At 45.0% G+C, this 21,450-nt stretch overlaps 1 protein-coding gene and 2 long non-coding RNA genes across 3 annotated transcripts; all 3 read left to right on the top strand.

The window, feature by feature from the left end:
• Nucleotides 1–208: 208 nt before the first annotated feature.
• On the top strand, nucleotides 209–7,563 carry B2M (beta-2-microglobulin). The gene is made up of 4 exons (XM_012928467.2): nucleotides 209–325; nucleotides 3,671–3,949; nucleotides 4,688–4,715; nucleotides 7,089–7,563. The coding sequence occupies exons 1-3, from the start codon at nucleotides 247–249 to the stop codon at nucleotides 4,699–4,701; spliced, it is 372 nt and encodes a 123-aa protein (XP_012783921.2). The 5' UTR covers nucleotides 209–246; the 3' UTR covers nucleotides 4,702–4,715; nucleotides 7,089–7,563.
• On the top strand, nucleotides 552–1,599 carry LOC131480542 (uncharacterized). The gene is made up of 2 exons (XR_009245608.1): nucleotides 552–991; nucleotides 1,031–1,599. It is a non-coding gene; the product is annotated as an uncharacterized LOC131480542 (long non-coding RNA).
• A 2,196-nt stretch (nucleotides 7,564–9,759) lies between the features above and the next one.
• On the top strand, nucleotides 9,760–13,109 carry LOC131480541 (uncharacterized). The gene is made up of 2 exons (XR_009245607.1): nucleotides 9,760–10,082; nucleotides 13,019–13,109. It is a non-coding gene; the product is annotated as an uncharacterized LOC131480541 (long non-coding RNA).
• The last annotated feature ends 8,341 nt before the right edge of the window (nucleotides 13,110–21,450 follow it).

Here is a 21,450-nt window from a genome sequence, read left to right as displayed (position 1 = left end):
CAACGGCGCCGACAGCGAACCCACCCAAGCCAATCCGCGCCTTGTTTTTATAAGCATCATGAGACTTGACAAGAAAATGAAACTGAAAATGGGAAAGTCCCTCTCTCTAACCTGATTCTGCCTCCAGCGCCGGGACACAGATGACGTCTCCGCAGGCTGCGTCCTGATTGGATGTGGGCAAGCCCAATATAAGAGGGCGCAGCGCGGCCCCGCCTTCAGTCTCCAGTGTTCCACCACCCCGCCGCGATGTCCCGCTCGGTGGCTTTCGCCTTGGCCGCGCTTGCGATCGCGCTCATCTTCCTGCCAGGCCTGGATGCCGTCCAGCGTGAGTGTCCCCTCTTTTCTTCCCTCACTGGCCTTTTATCTCCGCTCGCCACCCTCTTTGGCTGTCTTTTCTTTAACTCTGGATCCCTCTGTCTCCCAAGTTCTTCCGGCTGCGGCACTGATTCCAGGCTGGGTCTCCAGGGAAGCGGGGGTGAGACCTCGGGACTTCCCTTCCTGCTCCTCTCCGTAGGGAGCCGGGGAGGGTACTGGAGACAAAGGTTTTTTTGGGGGGAGAGTCGGTAGGCTCCAGTGGGGCTGGGGTGTTTCTCTTTCGCGAGCCGCTAGCTGCCTTAGCCGAGCGCAGCTGGAAGGAAGGCATGGGGCTGAAAGCTGAGAATGAGGGGCAACAGGTGTCTGTGGTCTGGGTGGAGGAGGCAGGCAAGGCAGCAGTTTTGGGCGTCCCTCAGGCAGGGAAGACGCCCACTTGGTTGGTACTACCGCTAACTGAACACGCTGAGTACATCAGGAACTTAGTGTCTTAATGTTGAATATGCGCCTGGGACATCTCAAAGTGTGGTTAACGCCTGCTTCTGAAAGGAGGGGGAACCGAACCCTGGAAATTACCATTTACTCTAATGGGGCAGGCAACCTGAGCTTGACCAAGGCCTTTTGCTCAAGCCTGGCTTTTGGGCTGTAATTTGGTTTGCAAACTGGCCTAGGAGCCTTGGTGTCCCCCAGTCAGGAGCGCCCCCCACCCCCAGCCTAGGAGTCCCCCAGTCAGGGCACCTGGTAGCTCTGGCCCAGCTTTTGTCCTCCTTTGGCAGAGGAGTTCCTCTTTGGCTGTTGGCCTGGTTCTTTCCAAGATGGACAGAGTCTCTACTTTCAGTTTTGAAAAAGTGGAGATGTATGGGTCAGCAGGGTTGTAAACCCAGTGATGACTGTAATCCAAGATGTTTATCAAGACTGAGGGTACCAAGGTCTTGGGCACAGTCTAAATACCTAACAAAGCACTGGCTTGGCTTTTCCTGCCAAAAGTTCTGATCATGCAGGCCTGGTGCGGTGGCCTAGCAGCTGAAGTCCTTGCCTTGAATGTACTGAGATCCCATATGGGCGTCGGTTCTAATCCTGGCACCCCTGCTTCCCATCTAGTTCACAGCTTGTGCCCCAGGAAAGCAGTCGAGGACGGCCCAAAGCCTTGGGACCCTGCACTCACATGGGAGACCCGGAAGAGGCTCTGGGTTCTTGGCTCCTGGCTTCTGATTGGCTCAGCTCTCTCTCTCTCCTCCCCTCTGTAAATCTGACTTTCCAATAAAAATAAATAAATCTTGTAAAAAAGCAAGTTCTGATCATGCAAACACAGGTTTAATTGAAATATGATTTGCTTATAAAATCAGTACAAATGTCTGCATCCCCACTGGTATTGATACTGGCTGGTGATAACAGATGATTGCTGTTTTGTTTTGTTTTGTTTTACAAATAACAACCTGACTTTTTAAAAAATCTTATTTGAACATTTCCAAGGTAGAGTGTCCCATGCTTGTGTCTTTTCTGGAAGATTCACAGCAGCGTATAGAGGTGATTGCCTCTGTTGGCTGCTTTCCTTCTGACCTGCCAGTGGGGGTCCTGTTGACCTGTGGGCACACATTTTTAAGCCTCATAAGCTTCAATTACTCTCCCAAAGCCACAGAGCTAGTAAGTGGCTGGATGTAGACTCAAACCCAGGCTATCAGATTCCCCTCCTCCTCTCAGGAGAGAGTCCAGTGGTACTCTTCCAAAAGAATTCCAAGCGCTGGATGAACCTGGATTCTGGGCCCTCTGGCATCATTTACGTTCCCTTTTTTTTTTTTTTTCTTCAGAAAAGAGGACTAGGACCCAGTGCAATGACTCAATGAGCTAATCCTCCCCCTGCAAGCGCCAGGATTGCATATGGTCACTGGTTCATGTCCCAGTTGCTCCACTTACCATCCAACTCCTTTCTTGTGGCCTGGGAAAGCAGAAGAGGATGGTCTAAGTCCTTGGGCCCCTGCACCAGTGTGGGAGACCCAGAGGAAGCTCCTGGCTTCAGCTCAGCTCAGCTCAGCTCTGATCGTTGTGGCCATTTGGAGAGTGAATCAAGTGGATGGAAGATCTTTTTCTTTTTCTCTCCTTCTCTCTGTAAATCTTCCTTTCCAATAAAAATAAATAAATAAAAAAAAAGATTTAAAAAAGATAAAAGAAAGATTTATTTATTTGAGAGAATTACAGAGAGAGAAATAACAAGACCTTCCATCCACTGATTCACTCCCCACATGACTACTGAAACCAGTAGCCTGGAACACCATTATATCCAAGCCCTTGGGCCATCTTCCATTGCCTTCCCATTTGCATGAGCAGGTAGCTGAACTGGAAGTGGAGCTGCTAGAACTCCAGCTGATGCTGACAGAGGATGCTGGACCTCAGGCAGAGGCTTAACACAGCTCTTGTAGACAGATTTGAGTTCTGTGTGTTTTCTAGACCCTAAAACATGTACAAAATTAAATGGAGATCTGGCAAATAAACTCTGGGCCATGAATAAAAAGAGGCTGTGCTTGGCAGGAACATACTGGAGGCTGACTTGTTTATGAATCTGAGCTAGGAGGTCATAACAATAACACCTGCCATATAGAGAGCAATTGCATATGTTAGGCACTGAACTAGATACTTAACACATAACAGGAAGTCAGATGGGTGTAGGTATAGGAACCACAAAGATCAGCTGGAACCAAAAAGGACAGGAATAAACATAATGGGGAAAATGGAAGGGGCTGAAACAGAGCACAATAATACGAGAGATTGGATGTAAATTCTATGCAGGGCAAGTGAGATAAGGAATGAAGTTTGGAAAGTCAATTGCAGCCAATTCATACAGGCTCTTCAATGATGTGCTAAGGCAAGAGGGGAGAATGTTTTTTCGTTTTGTGTTTTGTTTTGTTTTATGCCAAGGGCTGTTTGGATATTTAGATAATTATGGGCCATACAAATCAACTTACAAGTTAGCCTGCTATAGAATTACTGAATTTTGAGTCTCACTTGTGGTTTCCTTGGCAAAGTTAGACCAAATGATTTCGTGGGAATAATATATGGCCCTGCAAGCTGGATGTTCTCCACCAGTGTTAAGGGATTCTGTGCATGTTAAGCAACCATCAGAGCAAGGCTCTTAAAAACTCAGCATGGTCTCCAAGGCAAGAAAAAGATATTGGTGGAAATCTCAAAGGAAAAAAAGAAGGGGGCATGTTTGGTAAAATGGAAGCTTAGTTGGCCCGAGTAGAAATGCAATTGTGATAGATGATCAAATTTAAACTCATGGTGCCTAATGCAGCTCAAGTCAGGTTATTCTCCAGTGAGAATTTCTGGCAATTTTCATTTGTCTTCCCCCAATGTTCCTCAGGTGCTCCAACTGTCCAAGTGTACTCACGTCACCCGGCAGAGAATGGAAAACCTAACTTTTTGAACTGCTACGTGTCTGGGTTTCATCCACCCCAGATTGAAATTGAGCTACTGAAGAATGGGGTGAAGATGGACAAGGTGGAGCAGTCAGACCTGTCTTTCAGCAAGGATTGGTCTTTCTACCTCCTGGTCCACACGGAATTCACCCCCAATGATAAGGATGAGTATGCCTGCCTTGTGAAACATGTTACTCTCAGCAAACCCATGATAGTCAAATGGGGTAAGTTTTTTTCTGTGTGTGTGTTTTTTTTTTCAATTCCCTTAACTGCTGAGAGTTGCACCAGAATATAGCCACAGCATAAAGCTGCCTTAAAAAATAAGAACTGCAATCTGGGATCCTCAGGGAAGGTTCTTAAGGCGCTGATCGTTGGCCCCTGCTGAGATGCCTCCAGATGTCATGTCCCTGGGCCCGTTACCTCCATACAGTGGCAGCAGAAGCAGGAAACAGCAACAGCCCTGCACATGCACTCCCAGTGCTTCTTACCTCCTGCCCACCTCAGAACTTGCTGGCAGCCTCATGGGTACTTAACACCACGGAATGTTTTCAGAGACTTTGGGCTGTAAGCCTTCCTTTCCCAGCACCTTCCAATCCTGGATTCCTCCCATATTCTCTGGCTGGGTTTGCCTATGAGGCTAGTGGGCATTGTTGGGTCCCACAGGGCATTTCCAAGCGAAATATTTATCTTGGGAACAGCAGGCTGTTCTGACCACCTCCAGAGGACTTTGTGTTAGATATTTTATTAATTCCTTTTAAAAAATTTAGCTCATTTTTTTTTAACAGATTCAATGTAATTCGTAGATACAATTCTACCAATAGAATGATGGTCCCTTCCTGCCTCTTTCAGGCTTATTTTAGTATTAGACATTTTCTAATAGATTTTTAAAAAAAACTACATGGTGTTTTAAAAGTAAAAACTTCATGTTTTTCTCTTTTCTTTTTCCATTTTTTTTTTCATAGACCGAGACTACTAATCAGCAGCATGGAGGTGAGTTTTTGAACTTAAGAAAAACGTTGTTTCACTATCCTTGGGACTATTTTTCACTAACTTTAACATTACAATCCCCATAAACCGTGTGGAGAATCACAATCAGGGTAGCATTTCAGCAGCAAAGAATTCTGTGAGACCACATTCCTTTCTGCTAAGTAGCAGCACATGGAGGGACCTGAGGCTGCAGGTGCAACTCTGTGGACACCACTGACTCCACAGGGAAGGGCAGAGGAGCTGACAGTGTGCCCTAATGGGACAGAGGCACTGCTTACCAACATCACCTGCGAGAGTTTGACTTTCTTCTGATATTTCCACATTGAGCTTCTCCATTGGGAGCCTTCAAACAGGAGCCACTCTCTGGGACAAACATTTGGCTTAGTGGTTAACACAACAATGAAGACACCCACATCCCATAAACGGAGTGCCTGACTTCCTGATTCCAGGCCATGGAAAGACCTGGATTGTTCCCAGTTTCTGGCTCTTGCCCAGCCCTGGCTGTGGCAGGCATTTAGTGAATGAATCAGTACATGGGAGCTCTGCTGGTCCCTCTGCCTCTTAAGTAAATAAATAAGTAAATAAACCATTTTTTAAAAAGATTTGTTTATTGGGCCGGGCACGATAGCCTAGAGGCTAAAACCTTGTCTTGTATGCATCACAAGGATCCCATATGGGCACCAATTTGTATCCCACTGCTTTACTTCCCATCCAGCTCGCTTCTTGTGGCCTGGGAAAGTAGCAGAGGATGGCCCAAGGCCTTGGGACCCTGTTCCTACATGGAAGACCTGAAGAAGCTCCTGGCTCCTGGCTTCAGATTGGATCAGCTCTGACCATTGCAGGCATTTGGGGAATGAACCAGCATATGGAAGATCTTTCTCTCTGTTTTTCCTTTTCTCTGTAGATCTGTCTTTCCAATTAGAAAAAGAAAGAAAAGAAAATGTTTTAAAAGTTTAAAAAAATTTTATTTAAAAGGCAGAGTTGCAGTTTGAAGAGGAGAGAGAAAGAGAGAGAGAGAGAGAGAAACTGAATGAGAGGTCTTCCATCTGGTGGTCCACTCCCCAAAGGGCTGCAATGGCTAGGGCTGGGCCAGGCTGAAGCCAGGAGCCAGGAACTTCTTCCAGGTCTCCCATGTGGGTAGAGAGCCCAAGGTTTTGGGCCATCTTCTGCTGCTTTCCCAAGCATATTAGCACACAGCTGACTGGAAGTGAAGCAGTTGGGACTCACTCTGGCGCTCATATGGAATGCTAGCACTGTAGGTGGTAGGTTTACTGGTTATACCACACTGCTGGTCTCCAAAAAATCATTTTAAAAATGAACCGCAAGTCAGAGAAATGGACAGATCTTCCATCCTATGGTTCACTCTCCAAATGGCCATAATGGCTTGCATATGACCAGGCTGAAACCAGGAGCCAAAAGGTTCTTCCGGGTCTCCCATGTGGGTACAAGGGCCCAACCATGTGGACCATCTTCTGCTACTTGCTTAGGTGCATTAGCAGGGAACTGGAAAGGAAGAAGAGAAGCCAGAGCTCAAACTGGTGTCCATAGGGGATGCCAGTGTCACAGTTGGCAGCTTAACCCACTATGCTACAGTGCCATTCTCTTCTCTGCATCTTAAGTTGGAGTCCAGAAGTAGAAAATGCAGCTTTTCACTAACATTCCACTACCCATGCTGTGGAAACCTATTCAAACCTCCTGCTCTATTCTAAGACAGGGAAATTTATTTGAGAGAGTTTCAGAGAGGTTGGGTGAGCTGCCTAGTCACACAACTACAATGGCAGAGCCAGGATCCAAACACTAATGCCAGAATACTGAGCTGTAAGATTTTTAAAGTACCAATTGACCAACTAATGGGAGATATTCTTTGGGCTTAGAGAATTGCCTGTGGCTACTTGTTTGTTATTTGTTCATTTGAGAGGAAGGAGGAAAGGAAAGGGAGAGAGAACAGGAAAAATATGTGGAGGAATTACATTCACTTGTTCACTCCCCAAATGCCCACACTGGTCTTTGAAGTTAGGAACTGGGAAGTTAATCTAGGTATCCTATGTGGGTGGCAGAAATCGGCTACTTGAGCTATGACTGCTGCCTCCCATGCTCTGCATTAGCTGAGGCCTGGATTCACATACTTCCATGTGGGATACAGCAGCCTAACAAGTGTCATAACTGCTAGGCTAAACATTCACCCAGCTATTTATTTTAAGATAGGGAGTGAACCAGTGGATGAAAGATCTCCCTCTGTGTCACTCTGCCTTTCAAGTGGGTGAAAACAGAAACACACACACAAAGGTAATCTACAGAGCAAAAGTTAGACAAGTTTGGTGGTGAGATGTGTTATTCAAATAAAACAAATGTGCTAACCATTTTCTTTCTTTTCAGGTTTAAAGATACCTCATTTGAATTTCAACAATTCAAGATTCCTTTTTAATGCTGATATGTTTAACATACCAAATTATGATAGATTCTCTGGGAAAAAATGCAGGCTAACAACTATGTAAAGCAGTAATAAAATATTAATCAAAACCCTGATAAAAGCTGTATGCATGAAAACTATTCTGAGGGGTGGGAACTTTGGTGTAGTTAACCCACAGCTTGGGAACCCTGTGTCTCATATTCAGCTCCCAACACTCCACACCTCTGATCCAGCTTCCTGCTAAGGCACCTGAACGGCAGCAGATGAAGGCCCAAGAACTTGGCTTTCTACAACACAAGTAGGAGACCTGAATCATTTTCTTGCATTCCACCTGGCTGCTCTGGGCATTTGGGGAATAAACCAGTAGATGAGACAGGGGTCACCCTTATATTCCCTTTCCTCACTTTGCTGTTTGAATAAATAAATCTTTTAAAAATGAAACTATTCTGATTCTTTGGAGAGGCACCAGAAGGGCTGAGAGGAAAAAGATAACCTAATATAATTAAAAGCAACAGCTGCTCAGGTACCAAACACTTATTATGCACTAACTCAGACATCTCTCATAAGTTACGTACAATTATTCACTCCTTGATCCTCCACAACATAAATGAAGACCAAGAAATGGAAAGAGATAGTTGTACCTCTCAGTAACGCATGCGGGCCCAGCTGATGGTGCCCACAGTGATGGGCAGGATTTTCCTCCCCCAGCAGCCACTTCCTGGTTGTTATGGTTTTTACTTAGAAAAAAAAAGTTTTTTTTTTTTTCTGCCCCACAATGATAGTGTTACCTGGAGCAGTTTTCTAGATATCCCTAGCTGTCTGCAAGTGTGTATGCCCTTTTTGCTACCCAAAGAAGAGTCAGTCTTTCAGCCAAGGATTAGGATGCAAAGTGGCTTACTAAGAAAAGGCTTTTAGGAACGAACAGTAAGAGGGTAGAGGATAAAGTTCAGAGAGTGGAAGGAGGCCAAGTTAGAGTGTAATTCCCAAAGTTCCACACTGAGTTCTGCTCCCATGGAGAGCTCGCAAACACAGACTACATCTCCAAGTTTGTGCTGCCTCAAGGCATGGGAGCTGTGCTCTGGTATTCCGCATCAGCCTGTCTTTGGTTATACTGGATTGTGGGGTAGGGTGAAAGAAAACTCCTGGATTCTTCCAGTGCTCTCCTTGTTCTGAGAGTCATCTGTAGGTGCCAGCTGTCAGCAGCAAATTATGCAAAACCTGGGGAGTAGCTTACAGTGCCAAACTGGATGGGGCATCAGTTGCTACTGAAAGTCCTCTGCTGGATCCCTACTTATGCAAGTCCAAACTCCACATGCACATGAAAAGATTCTAAGGGGCTGAATGTCACTGAGTTTGAATCCTACTTTCATGAAAAGGATGGACACAATTGGCATTTTTTTAATTGATTACATTGCATTATGTGACACAGTTTTATAGGCACTGGGATTCCTCCCCCCACAATTGGCATTATTAACTTGAACCTCTGTCATTATCCATAATGAGATACTCATTCTTATAAAGTTTACTCATTTATTCAATGAGTATGGAATATCTATCTATTCTGTAGCAGGCTCTGTCCCAGGGATGTCCTGAGAGAGGGATGGTGATGAGGCAACTGCTTATACTTTCGGTGTTTGTTTTCACAGCCTGCTAGAGCAAATTACCCTGAAATCCAACAGAGGAATACCAGGAATAAGCTGACACTGCGCTGATGAAAACAACTCCATTATGGGATCCTTTCCCTGAAGGGATTTCAGTAACAAAACGATCCTCACCCACCCTGTGTGGTTAGTTCCTCTGAGGGGCAGGCCCAAAGACAGAGTTCTTTCCAGAAGCCTCACGGTTTCTGAGAGTCACCTTCCTGCAGACGAAATTTATCAAGGCTAACTGCATCCTTCCAAACGTGGAGTCCTGCTTCCTTCATCTCTTGTCACTTCTCCCCACCTCAGTTTTCTTATCTGTAATATGAAGGGATATTGGCCACTGATGGGATGATATGTAAGTCACTGGTTATAAAGGAGCCTTATCTGCTCAGTTTCTAGGATAGGAACTCAATCCCCATGCTCAGGAGTGGTGGAATGAGATGAACAGGGTCTCCGGGACTCCGGTGTAGACCAGAAGTTTCAACTTCATTCAATCCAATATCTCCCACCTACTTTTCAATACCCTTTTAGATAGTAATAATTTGGGGTGTCTCTTTAACTAATATGATTATGAAAGTCAAGTAATTGAGTATATGAATGCTCTAGGCTGGCTTTGCAGGTTGGTAGAAAAAACTGCCAGACTCAACTGGCCTGGACCTCTGTGAACTGGTGATACCAAAAACTGAGAGGCATGCGGTATTGATGGGATAGGGGCAGAAGAGGAGGGGAGAAAGAAAAAAAACTGGAAAATAAAACTCCTAACATCAACACGAGTTGATAGAGAGAGAGAGAGAGAGAGAGAGAGAGAGAGAGAGAGAGAGAGAGAGAGAGAGAGAGAGAGAAACACTGGGACACCGCCCCACTCAACCCGTAAACAGCGCAAGTGACTTCAGCCTTGGAACAACTCAGCCTAGCTCTATTCACTTCCAATATGCCAGTCGGGAGCCTGTGTCCTTGTTGGGAATCACTTGTGCACCGAGAAAAGCGGTCTAACTAACCACTAGTGGGCGGGATGGAGTAAGCAACCCAGCCCGTCCCTTTCTCGGAAATCACCAGGCTTTGGAGAAACGGAACTACAGTCGGGAGTGTCCCCTTCTCTAACCTGTAACAATGTTATTTGTTCGGAGACTGATGACGAGTCACTCTGAGCTGGCGTTCTGATTGGGCAGTTGGAAAACTGCAAAAGTTGATTAAAAGTGGAGAAGAGAACCCCCAGAACGTATCGTTATCCAGTCGTAAGAGTTTGCACCGTGTGGCACCACTGGGTAAACTTGGCCTTGCTCTCTGAGCGCCACCGCCCGCCTGGGTGCGTCCGCGGTGAGTACACCCTCCCGCACCGCCCTCTCTCTGCTCTGCCGGGCCCGGCCCCACTCCGCACCCACACCGTCCTCCTTCCCAGCCCAAAGGAGCCGGCCATTCTGGTGCGGCTCGCACAGGCCTCTGCGGAGGAGCGGGAAGTAGCCTAGGGCCGGCAAAGGGGCGCACGGCTGAAGCTCAGGCTGCCTGCTCTCCAATCGCTGATTTCCTGTCCTGGGAGGACCAGACTAGAGACACAACAAAATAGCTGGGTATTGACTGTTCACAGGTGGGTCCCAGACGCGGTAGCCACTGCTTTCTGGGGCTGCCTAGACTGGTCCTGGGGCCTCTTGGCAGAGTGGAAAGGATAACCAGCCCAGCCGGTCAGGAAATGCGAAGTGGAGGACAGCGATCCAGGGAGAGCCACGTGCTGTGGGGTCCCAGAGAAGTACTGCTTCCCTAAGTGGGTCAGGGCACGAGGAGAAGCTGGGTGCTGTGCCTTCACAGCCCCACCCATTTTCAGTTCCTCACAAGGTTCTAGAGCTTTCGTCAAAGTCCAGATTTCATTGTTATTTGTCTAACATCTGTTGACTATATATTTTGGGAGATGACTCATGAAACATACAAGGAGCACATTCAAGGCATACAGTTAAGTGAGGTTTTACTCTATTCTGAGGGCTGTGTACTCATCACCTGAACTTTGGAACATTTCATCAGCCCCAAAAGAACCCCCCTGGACTCATGCGCAGTTATTCCCCATTTCTCATACAGTCCAAGGTCACCACCAGTCTTTCTGGCCCCCTGGACTGCCCTCTTCTTGACATTACAAGGAATCTGAAACATGTGCTCGCTTCAGCAGCACATATATATGTAAGCTGAAATATACCACACGTGTTCATACAAGCAGAACACACCACTTGTGACTGGCTTCTCATCAAAGCTCACTCATACTGTACCAAGTATACTTCATTTCTTTTCATTGTTTTGAGATGCTCCCCTGAGCGAATATGTGAAGTTTTGTTTACCCACTCATTGTTTAATGGGCTTTTGGATCATGGGCTATTATGGATAATGTTGTAATTAACACTTTTGTGTAAGTTTTCGTGTGGACGTAAGTTTCCAATTCTCTTGGGTATATACCTAGGTATGGAATTGCAGAGTCATTAAATTATCATATATTTAATCTTTAAGCAACTGCCAGACTGCTAGTGTAGGATGCCCCATCTTACATTCCCACCACCAGTAACATACTGGGGAGCGTTCTAGTCTTTCTATATCCTCGTCAACACTTATATTTTTGTTACATTAAAGTTTTTTTAAACACTTATTTTTTTAAGTTTTTTTTTTTAAAGATTTAATTATTTTTTGTCAGAAAGTCAGCTTTACACAGGAGATACAGAGAGAAAGATCTTCCATCCTCTGGTTCATTCTCCAAGTGGCCGCAACAGCTAGAGCTGAGCTAGGTAGGAGCCAGGAGCTTCTCCCGGTTCTCCCATGCGGCAGGGTCCCAAGGCTTTGGGCCATTCTCCACTGCTTTCCCAGGCCACAAGCAGGGAGCTGGAAGGGAAGTAGCGCAACAGGGATATGAACTGGTGCCCACACGGGATTCCGGTGCATGCAAGGTGAGGACTTTGACCACTAGGCTACCATGCCAGGCTCAACACTTATCTTTTTGATCATAACTATTCCAGTGCACATGAAATAGTATCTCATTTATCTCATTATAGCTTGGATTTGTATTTCCTCAATGACTAACAATACATTACTTTAAATTAAAAGATCATTTTTAAAAGGCTTTACCTGCTGAGGCTTTGAAAATTCAACTTCTGGGTTATATGCTCCAAAAAAACAGAGCAAAAACTCGATCCAAGTCTCTCCACGGCTAGTGACGAGACTGCATCTCCCTCCTTCCTGAAACACAATCAGGGATAAGAATGTTCAAGACTTGAAGGGTTGGGAATTGGGCCTAGCAACTAAGACCCGCACGTCCTGTACCAGAGAACCTGCGTTCAATCCTGCGTTCAGTCCAGCTTCTTGTCAGTACAGCTCCTGGGAGGCAGTGGTGATGGCTCACACAGTTGGGTTTCCCCCACCTGCGTGGGAGACCTCAGTTAAATTGCCAGCTCCTCGCTTCTGCCCCCTGCCCAGCACCCTACAGTTATAGCAATTTGGGAAGTGAACCAGATAATGGAGCTCTGTCTGTGTCTTTCAAGTGGAAAAACAAACTCTACTCCTTGCCTCTGTTAGAATCCTGGGTAAGATGAACCTGCAAGTAGATTAAATGGTTAATGTTTTACTTGTTAGAAATCCAAATATGTAGGAGCTGGTAGTGGCACACTAATCCTCTGCCTGTGGTACCTGCATCTCATATGGGCGCTGGTTTGTGTCCCCGCTGCTCCATTTCCTAATCAGTTCCCTGCTTATGGCCCAGGCAAGCAACAGAGGTTTGGCACAAAGCCTTGGGCTCCTACCCACCTAGGAGACCCTGAAGAAGCTCCTAGCTTCAGACCAACTCAGCTCCAGCCATTGTGGCCATTTGGGGAGTGACTCTCTCTATATAAGTCTAACTTTCAAGTAAAAATACAATAAATTTAAAAAAAAGAAAATCAAATGTATAAAGAGCTTTTTGGGTATCTATTTTTACTTTACATTAAAAACATGCTTCCTTGAGTTTCTCATAATGCCCTTGAGAACCTTGATATTTAATGAGGTGTGCTGGGTTCCTCCTCCCCACCACCTTCAGGCCATGCAACGGGGAGGGGCACTCAGTTTCAACAGTAGTGGCCTCCAAACTTTAACTAAATGAAAATATAATTTTTTGGCATATGAATTCTCTTATATATTTATATACACATTTTATAAAAATACAAAGCCTATATTTGTCAATCTTATTTTAGATATTATCAAAGCTTAATACTCTTCCTTTTTTTTTTTGTCTTTTTTTTGTTTGTTTTCAGGTTGAACTGTATTCTAAGAGATTTCCCAGAGGATTCATCTGCTGTGGAAGGTCGAGATGGGGCTAGAACCAGAATCAGCAATTAGCTAGAGTGCAAAACCTGAGCTCCAAATTCTCATGTCCATCAGAAAGTGACTGACCAACAGCTAGCTCTGAGGTATTGAGGACTTCAACATTTGCTCTATAGACTGGCATATATCACTTCTCTGAAGACTGAATCCAAAAGGCTAATTTGTTGCAAGAATGTGCTGTGATAACATGATGAATTTCAGACATGCCTGAGACTCAGCAACAGCTGGGGAAGGAGACCCAGTCCTGACATGGCCCTGGAGGCAGAGCTAATAGAACTAGGGGAAAATGATGAAGTGGTTGACCTCACCTGCGAGTCCGTTGAACCTGTAGTGATTGACCTAACTTGCCATGACTCTGTTGTGATCACTGAGCAATGGAGAAGGCCAAGGAGAAACACAAGGTCACGCCAAACTCAAACTGGTAGCTGTGCGGTAAGCAGTGATGGTCAGTGGGTGAGCAACAGAGATGTGTATGTGGCTCGCAGTGCCCATCACTATTCTCTGGAAGAAGGAACTGCAAGTCACTTACAACCTGGCTATATCCAGTGTCGAGTGTGCATGGATGGGTACTCAGAGATTGAGCTGAGTAGAAGACGCATCTATTCCACTGCATGTGGTCACATCTTCTGTAGTCGGTGTCTGTGCACTTATCTTAAATATACTAAAACATGCCCAGTTTGTTTGAGAAAGATCAGCCAGCGTCAGTACCACCGTATTTACATATGATGTGTGCCTTGTTGCTCAGGACAGACAGAACTTCTGGCTGGATCTTCCATGCTCTTGGATAGAAACTATGAGTTTTTGGTATCCAGAGTTCTGAACTTGAAAGGCAAGTGAAGATCTGGGTGATGTAAGATGATGGCTCAAAAGCTGGATCTCTATCACTACCACATTAGAGAATTGGATTGAATTCCAACTCCAAGCTTCAGCCAGACGCAGTGCCAGCCATTGTGGGCATCTGGACAGTAGCCCAAGGGATGGGAGCTCCCTCTGCCTTGTAAATAATAAAAATGAAAAGAAAATTTATAAAATTCCCACTTGGGAAATACAAAAAATCTCAGGTTTCATAGGCCCTGAGATCACTTTTGGTTTTCTTTGGTTTCTGGTTTCAGGGCTGAACTTTGGTTGTCAGATACTAATGGGTGGCCTCAAAACCATTTTCCCTATCTATCTTATAGTCATCACTTTTTTTCCTTTGGCCACATATGAGTATTAAGGACCATATAAATAAGGGTGGTGCTCTAGAGAAGGTAACAAGTAGATGGAAGAAACTTGGAAGACTGACAACTTAGAAAACCACTATCACTACACAAGCCAAATTTGGAATTTATACTTAAGAAATAAAATAAATTCATTTTTGCTTAACTGACCATACACTGTGTTGTTTTCTATACTGATCAGCTCATCAACAAGGAAACATGCTTCTCTGTAAGCAAACTGGCTGGGGTCATAGGCTTTGGGAGGTGTCTTGCTCTGCCATAACTTTCTTCTTTAGCAAAGAATCATATAGCACTCATGATTCAGCCCACTTTCTAGAATGGGTGGATATGATACAAGCAGTGCTCTCTACGTTTCTCAAGAATGAAATATACATTGCTCCTTCCTTACAGAGGTTGAAGCAACACTATCTCCCCTACAGGGGCTCAGCAGTACAGTAGGGCAGTGCCCATCCCCACATTGTGCCTGTCCACTCACTGCATTCTTCAGAACATTGCTTGCACCTCAGGCTTCAAGCTGTTTGACGTGGTACAGGCTATGGGTGATGAGTGCAGCATAAACCATTTAGTGGGTTCCTCTTTAAAGTGGAAAGAGGAAGAAAAAGAACATAAAAATGACACAAATGGAAAAAAGCTTCAAATACGCCCTCCCTACATGTTCATAGATCATTTTGTGTAGGCCACTTTGGAGACTGGCAAATGCTTCATGACAAAGTGGTATGCCACAAACCTGACATCTGATTGAAACACGAGAGATGCCTGTGCAAAGTAGTTCTGCTCCTGCTCCTATTGTCCTTGTCATCAGGATGAAGAATATTCTCTCAGTTTGCTGCCAGCCCTGGACCCTCCTTATTGCATTCTACATAGTTCACGCAGACATTTAACTTCCTTGCCAAGCTCCTATAGACACTTGAGGTTTTGGTTTCTCCTTCAGTGGAAAAGAATAAAGGAGACTCCAGTTTTTAAAAAAAAATCAAGGTAAATTTTATAGACAGTGAAATGCATGAATCTTAAGTGTATAATAAAATGACTTACAAATGTATATGTTCATACATAAAATATACACCAATTTTATCACCCAGAGTTCTATTATGCTCCAATCTACATAATCCTCAGCCCCTACAGAAATCACTGCTCTGATTACTGTCATCATATATTTGAATGAAGACACTTCATAATCTAACCCAGCTCATCAAGAAGGAAAATTCAACAAAGGTTTGAATTATAAGCACTAGACAGGGATCAAGGGAAGGAAAGGATAACTTATTTTGTCTCATAAGAATTGAGACAAGGGGGCAGGAGTTTGATACAGTAGTTGAGACAGGACTTGGGATGACTGTAATCCCATTTAAAGTACCTGGTTGACATCCCAGATCCTCGTTTTCCAACTCAGCTTCTGGCTATGGTCCAGTGTTGGAGGCAGCAGATCATCACCTGGACATTTAACTTCTTGAGTCCTGCCACCCATGTGGGAGATCTAGAGTTCCTGGCTCCTGGCTTCAGCCTGGCCTACACCTGGCTGAAGTGGTTATTTGGGTGGTAAGCCATTAGACAGAAGAACTCTGGCTTTCTCTCTGCATTTAAAATAAAAAGAAAATAAACAATAAAAAAAGAATAGAAGCAAGAAAATATTTATAATGATACCTGCTATTTATTAGGCAATAGTTATGAGGCCTGTATTGTGGCATAGTGGGTAATGCTGCCACCTGTGATGCCAGCATGCCCAGCTTGAGTCCTGGCCGTCCCAGTTCTGATCTAGAACCCTGCTAATGGTCTGGGAAAAGTAGCAGACAATAGGCCAAGTATTTGGGCCCTTACCACCCATGTGGGAGATCTAGATACAACTCCTGGCTCTTGGCTCCTGGCTTTGGCCTGACCCAGGTCTGGCTGTTACTGCCATATGAGGAGTAAATCAGTGGACAGAAGATATCACTCTGTCTCTCTTGGTCTCTGTAACTCTGACTTTCAAATAAAGACATCATTAAAAAAAAACAACAAACAATAGTTGTGTCTCGAGCATAGTACCAGGCATTTCACATGTGATGGGCAGGAGCAGAAACCCGTGAGGAAAGAAGATGACATATGGTACATTTATATGAATAATCTGACATAACTGATATGGTTACAGAAAGGAATGAGATCTAAAGAGAAGAGACAACTAGAACCTAGACATAGTGCCTGGTCTACACTGAATTATTCCTACTGCAAATCTGGAGTATACTGGCCAGGGGACAGTCTTTACTACTTCAAGAACCTGACAATGTTCAGAGAAGTAAGCTTCTAGCGCTTTACCTGAGTTATAGCACATAGGCCCCACTAGTAAATTGCATACTAAGATAGTTAAGGAATTTCATAGAGGAAAGTGGGGCTCAGTGACATCACTACCTCACTGGCTTTCTCCTGAAGCAGTAACTTCTCCGCAGTGGGAGCAAGCAGCAGTAGCATCACTTGCACAAGAGCACACGCACTCCCAATGCTTCTTACCTCCTGCCTCCCTTGGGTCTCCTCTACAGCCTCAGAGATACTCAGCACCACGGGCTGTCTTAGGGAGGCCTGAGGCTCTAAGTTCTTTCCTGGCACCCTTCAATCTTGGACTCCTCCAGTATTCTCTGGGGTTTCCCACACGAGGCTAGACATTGTTGGGTCCCACTGGGCATTTCTAAACAATACTAGAGAAGCAGGCTGTTCTATAGCCTTAATATTCTATCGCTCTCCCTCCTTCCTTTCTTTTCTTTCCTTTTCTCCTACTTCCCTCCATCCCTCTCTTCTTTCTTTCTTTCTTTCTTTCTTTCTTTCTTTCTTTCTTTCTTTCTTTCTTTCTTTCTTTCTTTCTTTCTTTCTTTCTTTCTTTCTTTCCTTCTTTCTTTCTTTCTTTCTTTCTTTTTATTTTTATTGGGAGGGCAGATTTATAGAGAAAAGGAGAAACAGAGAGAAAGATCATCTATCTGCTGATTCACTCCCCAAGTGGCCACAACGGAGCTGAGCTGATCTGAAGCCAGGAGCCAGGAACTTCTTCCAGGTCTCCCACACAGGCTCAGGGTCCTAAGGCTTTGGCTGGCCCTCTGCTTGTTACCGAGGCCACAAGGTGGGAGCTGGAAAGGAACTGGAGCAGCGGGGACATGAACCAACACTCATATGGGATGCCAGCACATGAAAGGTGAGGACTTTAGCCACTAGGCTACAACACCGGGCCCTAACAGCCTTGTTTTTAGGTTTTAAAATTTGTTGATATATCTTATTTTTAAAAAAAGATTTATTTACTTTTAATTTGAAAGGCAGAGTGGCAGAAAGGAGAGACACATCTTTTTGCTGATTCACTCCCCAAATGCTTGCCAGAGCCAGAGCTAAACCAAGCAGAGGCCAGAAGCCAGGAACTTTGTTACGGTCTCCCACGTGGGTGGTAGGGACCCAGGTACTTGATCCATCATCCACTGCCTCCAGGTCATATTAGCCAGAAGCTGGACCAGAAGCATGGAATAACGGAGAATAAACCAGGCACTGGTGTGGGTGTCTCAAGTGGTGGCTAAATCCACTATGCTGCCATGTCTACTGTAGTATGTGGTAATTTTAAAAAAAGGGTTTCTTTGTATGACAGAGTGACAGTAAGATGAGACAGAGAGCAAGAAGAGAGAGAGAGAGAGAGAGAGAGATAGAGAGAGAGATTGTGTGTGTAAGAGAGGCAGCACTTCCATGTACTGGTGCATTGCCCAGAGCCCACAATAGCCAGGGCTGGTAGCTGAAGCCAGAAGCCAGAAACTCCAGCCAGATCTCCTATGCAGGTTGCAGGGAACCAAGTAATTCCGCCATCTCCCATTGCCTTCCCATGTGCATTGGCTGGAAGCTGGATCAGAAGCAGAGCAGATGGACTCCACCACAACTCTATTATGGGACGCCAGCATTGCAGGTGGTGGTTTAACTTGCTGCACCACAACACTGGCCCTAACAGACAGAATCTGGAAAGTAAAGCTTACATGTTCTTTTTCCTCCATCTTCACTTTCCTAATTCAGGTTTCTGCAGGTAGACTTTTGACTTTGCAAAAATCTTCTACTTCAATTGCCAGTGATTATTTAGAGATAGCTCTACCATGATAACCTTCACTCTAGTGGGACACACTAACCAGGGTAGCATTTCAGACAAGCCCCTGTATCACCCTTGCGTTCCTTCTCCTGTGGAATAGCGTGAAGATGGGTGCAACCCCAAGAGCAGCTCTGCCAGCATCACTGGCTTTCTCAGGGGATGGAAGGGAGCTGCTGGAATGACTTCCACACTGTTTGGCTTCCCAGCTAAGAGCACCTTCAGAGAAGAAACCACACTCTTCCTGTGCTTTGAAGAAGTGCAAGCCACACAGCAGCACTGACACTAATATCCAGCCACAAGAGAGAGGTTTTGCTGCATTTCTGGGTGCTGCCTGCTCATTAGTTTGCTTCCTCCCTCCCTCACTCAGCTAGTAGTTATTGAAGTTTGACAGTGCACTAGGCCTATGTGACTAAGAAAGGTGAATAAAACTATAAGACTATCGGGACCAAGTGCAATGGCTCAATTGGCCTAATCCTTCCCTTGCAAGCACCTGCATCCCATATGGGCAACAGCTTGTGTCCTGGATGCTCCACTTCCCTTCCAGCTCCCCTGTCTGTGGCTTGAGAAAGCAGTAGAGGATGACCCAAAGCCTTGGGACCCTAAAACCATGTGGGATGCCCAGAAGAAGCTCCTGGTTCCTGGCTTCAGATTGGCCCAGCTCCAACTGTTGTGACCATTTGGGGAGTGAATAATGGATCAGAGATCTCTCTCTGTCTCTCCTTCTTTCTGTAACTCCACCTTTCCAAAATAAATAAATAAATAAATAAATAAATAAATAAATAAATAAATAAATAAATAAAATCTTAGGGGAAAAAAGAGAGCATCAGAATTTCTCCAAGTTGACAGCTGTTAAGGAAGAGATATAAAAATACATAGTTTTAATGAAAGAAAGAATGATGGGCCTGGTGCAGTAGCCTAGTGACTGAAGTCCTCGCCTTGCAAACACAGGATCCCATATGGGCGCCAGTTCTAATCTCAGCGGCCCTGTTTCCCATCCCATTCAGGTGGCTGTAGAGACCCCCCAGACCCTGCCATGCAGCGGGAAATTCTTTGTGGCCCTGCCTGCATGGAACAATACTCTTTACACCTTCGTCTCCCCCACATCTACTAAATGGACCCCAGCAAGCAAGAAAGAATGAAATATAATAAAAGCTGGCATAGAAATATCTCCAAGGTGGGTTCCAAGATGTTCCTTGAGACCCTGCATCTCTGAGGCATAGTCAGTAAAGCCACAAGCTGTGATGCGTGCACCAGTTCAAGTCTTGGCTGCTCCATTTCCAGTCTAGCTCTCTGCTAATGTACCTGGGAAAGCAGCAGGCTTGGGCCCCTGTACCCATACGGGAGACTTGAAGAAGCTCTTGGCTCCTGGCTTCAGGCTGGCCTAGCACTAACCATTGTGGCCATATGTGGAGTGAGCCAATGGGTGGAAGATCCTTCCTTCTGCCTCTCCTCTCTGTGACTCTACCTTTCAAATAAATTAATTAGTTCTAAAAGGAGATACCTCCGGGCCTGGCAGCATGGCCTAGCAACTAAAGTCCTTGCCTTGAATGCGCTGGGATCCCACATGGGTGCCGGTTCTAATCCCAGCAGCTCCACTTCCCAGCCAGCTCCCTGCTTGTGGCCTGGGAAAGCAGTCCAGGACGGCCCAAAGCTTTGGGACCCTGCACCCGCGTGCGAAATCCGGAGGAAGTTCCTGGTTCCTGGCTTCGGATCGGCGCAGCAAGAGCCGTTGCAGTCACTTGGGGAGTGAATCATCGAACGGAAGATCTTCCTCTCTGTCTCTCCTCCTCTCTGTATATCTGACTTCGTAATAAAAATAAATAAATCTTTAAAAAAAGAGATACCTCCAAGTGGCTAAGGCACAAAAGATGAAATATGACATCTTAGAGTCTAAATATAACTGTCCTAGAGTCTAAAAGGTAAAAAACTGAGCATTTCATTTATACTCTAGCTCTGCTGGAGTCCCTGAAGCTTAATATTTACTTATGTCTCTTCCTGTATTTCAAGACAGAAAGTTAATTTGCTATGCCAATTAAAAAATATACAATAAGGTTATTATATCACATATTATGTATAGTGTATAACATAAAACAAACAATAATATGATAAATATGTAATAATAACCACAAAGTTATGGGTGCCCACCATGTGCCAGACACTGCTAAGAACTTTTTATATATCATCTTATTGAACTCTCACATACTATAATGAAACGATTATTATTTCTATTTTATATGCCATGGAATTGAGACTTGAAAAACTAACTTTGATTAATGCCTTTTTTTCCCTGTCAATTGTATCGTGAAAGTTGGTATGTTTGGTTTCTTAGGCATCACTGCCTGCCCTGCTTTCAACATTGCTTTTAAAGAGTGAAACAAAGACTTGAAGGACTCCTTTGTAAAGACTGGGACCTCCTGCTATCCAGGTTTGGCAGCACAGATTTCTAGAGAGGGAAGGGAGCCCTAGAGCTCCATGTCTTACAGATGGTGGGACTGACCCCAGATGCTCACACGTCGTAACCACGGTCACTCAGCTCTGGTGGGAGACAAGGCATCTGTCCTCTGGGTGAGATGCTCATAAAAACACGACAAGGTGCCATGCCAGGGCACCACACTGTATGTTGCAAAGGACCCAGAAAAAAATGGTATTTGGGAATGTGGGGCTGCCTTCCTTCACACTTAGGGAGTCATGGCTCGTCCTAGCTCAAGCTGCTTGCTTTGTCTCCCTTGGTCTTCCTGTTGCTAGGGGATTGTCTGAATAAGGCTCTGTTAATTCAGGGGGCTAAATAACAAATGCTGTGTGGAGCCTTTTATTCCATTTTGCTGTATGCAAAACTAGATTTTCCCAAACTTAGCACTTCATGGCTCAATTAATTATGTAGCCAACAGTTCATCTTTTCCTATGCATCCCTGGATACTGGTATCTATCAACGTTAAAGGCCCTTTTCCCTCAAGGGACCAGTGTCCCTGCAAATTTGTCCTGGTACTCTGTGAAAGCAGAGCTGTGCTTCCCATACCCAGTGGGACAAGGCTTCTCCTGTATTTGCATGTATTTACCTTGTTTCCAG

The sequence above is a fragment of the Ochotona princeps genome, chromosome 6 (assembly GCF_030435755.1).
Source record: "Ochotona princeps isolate mOchPri1 chromosome 6, mOchPri1.hap1, whole genome shotgun sequence".
NCBI classification, from domain to species: domain Eukaryota; kingdom Metazoa; phylum Chordata; class Mammalia; order Lagomorpha; family Ochotonidae; genus Ochotona; species Ochotona princeps.
Note: the sequence above shows the minus strand (reverse complement) of the source record. Positions and strands in the feature narration are given on the sequence as shown.